Source organism: Pteropus alecto, unplaced genomic scaffold, assembly GCF_000325575.1.
Source record: "Pteropus alecto unplaced genomic scaffold, ASM32557v1 scaffold196, whole genome shotgun sequence".
Lineage (NCBI taxonomy): Eukaryota > Metazoa > Chordata > Mammalia > Chiroptera > Pteropodidae > Pteropus > Pteropus alecto.
The window spans coordinates 7,319,500-7,323,894 of NW_006439717.1; the positions used below are offsets into that span (position 1 = coordinate 7,319,500).

Consider the following 4,395-nt stretch of genomic DNA (forward strand, 5'->3'; position numbering starts at 1 on the left):
GGAAAGAGCAAAGAACATTTTTTGGTCTTGAAACAGCATGTCACATGACATCTCCAAATAGAAAAGTCTGAAAGCACCTGTAGTGTGCTAATGCATTTACTAAGGCTAGTTTAGGCCCCCGCCATCGAAACGTAAGAGATCTCTATCTTAGCAACGCCTTGCTCACAGAAGTAAATTAAATATGTTCTTATGACCCTGGTAAATTTCTCTCTGATGATTCTCCACCTCTAAATGACAAGAATTTTCTTCAGGGTTAACTCTTTAACTTCCTGTAACTTGGTTTCCTGGATCACCTGTATTAACTTTGGGAAGATAGAAGTTATAAAAGTGAGAGAAAAATGAGAAAACATCTATCTTAATCAAGATGGTATTAATATTCGACTCAGAATTATTAAATGTTACACACATTTCTTCCTGATTTTACGTCTCTGCACTCCCTTTTCTTAGAGCATTTACTTCATAACTTGCAATTGTAAATTTTTGCTATGACTCCTTGAGATAAAAATCTTTCCCAGCCTCCAGCAAGGTTGACCATGAAAGAATATCTATCTCAAAAACCTGGGAACTTCTCTTTTGAATTGTAATTGTCAAAAAAAAAAAAAATCTCTACTATCAGTATCTGTTGAGGGTAGGAGAATAACTTTATTCCCTATAGAGGAAAGAGCAAACACAGATGGATTAGTGAAAATACAAGGATTTCCAAAAACTCCCTACAATGCTTTCACAATAGTTCACCTCAAAATTCCTTTTGATAAAGTCTAACCTGAAATTAGAGAGGGGAAATGACTGCATCACGGAAAAAAAAAAAAAAAGGCAGTAAGCCAGAAAAAAAAATAACCATACTAACAGGGGAGGCATACAGTCCAGGGAGGACACGTGGGAGACTGCACGTCTGCCTGTTGACTCACCTGTGTTGGAGCTGCCAGGGGCAACAGTCGTGCCAGGGGGTACTCCACTCGTGCCTGAAACACAAAGGGTCTGAGTTCTTCCGGGCCACCAGTGTGTGTCTGCTCAAGGCCTGCCCCTAGAAAGCCTCTAGGCGTATCTTTGTTCTGTCCAAGGACCCCTGCACTCCTCGTCAGGCGAGAATCTAGGCCTAGCCTGTGACTCACATCATTAAGGAGCAATACACACAGAAAAGTTCCCAGCACGAGGCCTCCTCCCCCGACATTCCATTCATTCTGCCATGGAGAAGAAGGTGGCTTTCCCCCAGGTTCACCTGTCACACTGCCCGGCGTTTGGTCTCCTGGGAGGGCAGTGGAGCCTATGTTGGGAGCAAATCCAAAAAGATATTTATTTATTGGAATGTGCCGGGGAAAAGACTGACTGTCGTGACCGCTCAAACAAAACTTGACCAGGAGAGGCCCTCATGAGACCTTCCATTGCTCCCTCTTCTGCCCGGACAGATGAGGTTTCGCACCTTCCCCTGACAGCTTAGCGACCGGTATGCCTGCCAGCAACAGCCGAGAAAGCTCTCGGACAGATTTGTAAGCCTGCCAGCAGCATATACCATTGGGAGCGCAAGGAAACCTTACGTCACCCTCACCTGTTTCATTTCCAGATCCCGGGCTTCCTGGTGTGACGGATTTGTCTGCAGCAGGAAAAAATATCGGACGGATTCATGTTTTATTTACTTTCGCTTAAGAGTTATTTTATCATATTTTCCATTCTAGTTATGTAACAATTTTTAAGTGTACATTTATAATCATATTTTCTCACCTGTTTTCTCATGCTGATTCGATGTCTCTATAATTCAGATACATCGATATATATTCATATATAAATATACTTTTTATCTCACTTCATAATGATTAATATTTGATAGAATTTGCGAAGAATTTTATAGTCTATTATTTATTTTTCAGCGCTCTAATGGAATAATGGAACTATTATTTCAAATTATATTGTCAGAAATATATATTTTTTCTTTTAATTTCATATTACCTACAATTAATTCTGTTTGAATAATGTTATGAGGCCTAATTATAGAAAGATTTAAATCTTGTTTCAATTAAATATCATACACCTTGTACTTTAGCAATTCGCTTCAGTGATTCAACTATACGATTGATAACTTGTTTTATTATGCTATATCTATAGATGGTTTTCTTAAAAAATAAAAGTCAGGACATGAGGTTTTTTGGGACAGAAATTGTATAGTGCTCTTGTAAGGAATCAACATCTTTGAGTTACAAATTATCATACTGAAAACGAAACCTCTGTTTTTTTCCCAAGTAAAATATTTACACATACGTAATTCTTGTTTGGTCTCTTTTAATTAAAGATTAAAGCTTTGAACTTGGAAAATCCAAAAAACAAAAATAAATAAAATACATACTGCACCCAATAATCACATATTCTGATAGCTATGGCATTAATTTATAACATAATTATCATATTCAATACATAGTGTGAAGCACATAAATTCATTTAGATTTACATAACCATTGATTGAATGAATAAAAAATAATCGTGAATTTAGTTTAAAATTACTGAATTAGTTATTTACTAGTGGCTAGTTTGTAAAATAAATTTACATAAACAGAGTTTCTAATAGTACTTAGAATAGATATAGAATAAATCTTTACCAGAAAAAAATTATTAGCAATCTATTTCTTAAATAATGACAATTTGGTCACTAATGCTTAGGTTCTATTAGATAACACGCAAATTGAGAAATTATGTGTTTCTCAAGTACTGTGTATATATTACGAGTATATTACTTGTCTAGAAACAATAATGTATTGTAGTCTTGAATAAATAATTTATTCTATTAATTGTTGGGAAAAAAATGTCTTATAAGTATTTGAGAATTTTACATCTGGTTGGAATAAGTGGGGTAAAAAAGAAAGTGATAAAATTTGATTTATTAAACAATGTTATAGTTTTATCAAGCAAAATATCCCAAATCTTGCTGTTTTACAATGGCAAGTGCCATAGTTTGTCTTGTATAAGAAATTTAAAGCTCTTTTTATTATCTTTGCTTAGAAATGTGGAAAATTTAAGTTTTATATATATTAAAAACAAGCTTATAATAATAGGTCATTGTATATGTTGCCTTAGAGGAAGATGACTATGATGGAGAACACAGTCTTTGGAGTCAGTAAACAGTGGGTTAAAATGTGGGCTCCACTATTTGATAGGTTGTAGAACCTAGTCCTATTAAGGTAATGTTTTTCTAAGTTTCTCATGAGTAAAATAAGATAACAATATATAGTTAAATGAAATATATTTAAAGACATTGTAACTATTTAACTATTTATTAATTATTTTACCATTTTTAATTAGACAATGAGTATGAAAATGAGTCAAAAAATACATCCAACATTCTCCACGTACATACCAATAGTGGAAATTCCTGGTGCATTTGTTGAGTCAGAGGTGCTTCTTATGGAACCTGAGATTAACGGTGGAAAGTCATGAGGAAGTAATTTTTTGAGGGACACTACTTGTACATTAACAATGTAACTACTTCGAGTCCAGATATTGTAGTTCCAGTAGTGATGTGAAAGCACGAAACAAAACATAAGGTCCTAAATACTAAATAATTTCAAACTGATTTTCTGATTTTTATATTTACAATACACTGATATCCGTTATTAATTAAATTCATCAGAAAATCTTATACTGAGCTACAACCTGAACCAATAGCTTCCCATCCCACTCTCCTGATTTTCCAAGTGTAGTTAATCAGTTGTGCTTTCACCCATTTCAGTGGTACTTCAGTATTGTTTGGTTAAAGGGATACTTAATTATTATGTTTATATGATTTGGTTCAGTATAAATAATAACCTAACATCCATTTCAATAAATTTCAAATTTAAGTGTTAATAAAAAACTCAAAATATCATTTAAAATTTCTCCAAAAATTTGGTTCTTGGCTAAATTAGCTTAAATTCTTTATCAAAATTTGGGTCTCAGCCATGCTTCTGCTGTATCCCCCAGGTAATCCTTGCCTACTTGATTGCCAGCAGAGGTGGCCCCAGTAGTACTACTTCAGCTGTGTTTCCCAGCTTGTCCCTGCAGTAGTTTCTACGGAGCCCCTGAGTGTACTTAGTCAAAAAAAAAAAAAGGAATGAAAACATAAATTCTTAAGAATAAGATAGCAATTTAAAACAACAATGTTCTAAAAAGTTCACCATTTAAGCATTTGAGTTCAAACCCGACAGTCTAATCTTGATAAATTTATATAGTTCAAAATTAGGTATGAGATCAAAAATATTGCCTATAAAAATTATCTACTTTTAGCTAAATTAACTTACCTCCAGACGTGGTAATCTCACTGCGTGGCATCACAGTTGTTCCTCGTACTTCAGTGATTATCACAGTTGATGATCCAGTGGTCCCTGAACCCAAAGTAGAGGGTCCAGTTTTCCCGGATATTTCAGGTGATGA

General features: G+C 34.5%; 1 protein-coding gene across 1 annotated transcript in view; it reads right to left on the bottom strand.

Annotated features, from left to right (window-relative positions):
• The window catches only part of MUC19 (mucin 19, oligomeric), a gene marked incomplete at its 5' end in the record, with an annotated part of 13,383 nt that extends 9,037 nt beyond the window's left edge, over positions 1-4,346 (bottom strand). The window contains 3 exons of the mRNA XM_025050251.1: positions 909-1,011; positions 1,113-1,264; positions 4,263-4,346. Of these exons, the coding sequence (XP_024906019.1) occupies positions 909-1,011; positions 1,113-1,264; positions 4,263-4,346 (339 nt within the window). The remainder of the gene's footprint in view (positions 1-908; positions 1,012-1,112; positions 1,265-4,262) is intronic.
• Between the last annotated feature and the right edge of the window lie 49 nt (positions 4,347-4,395).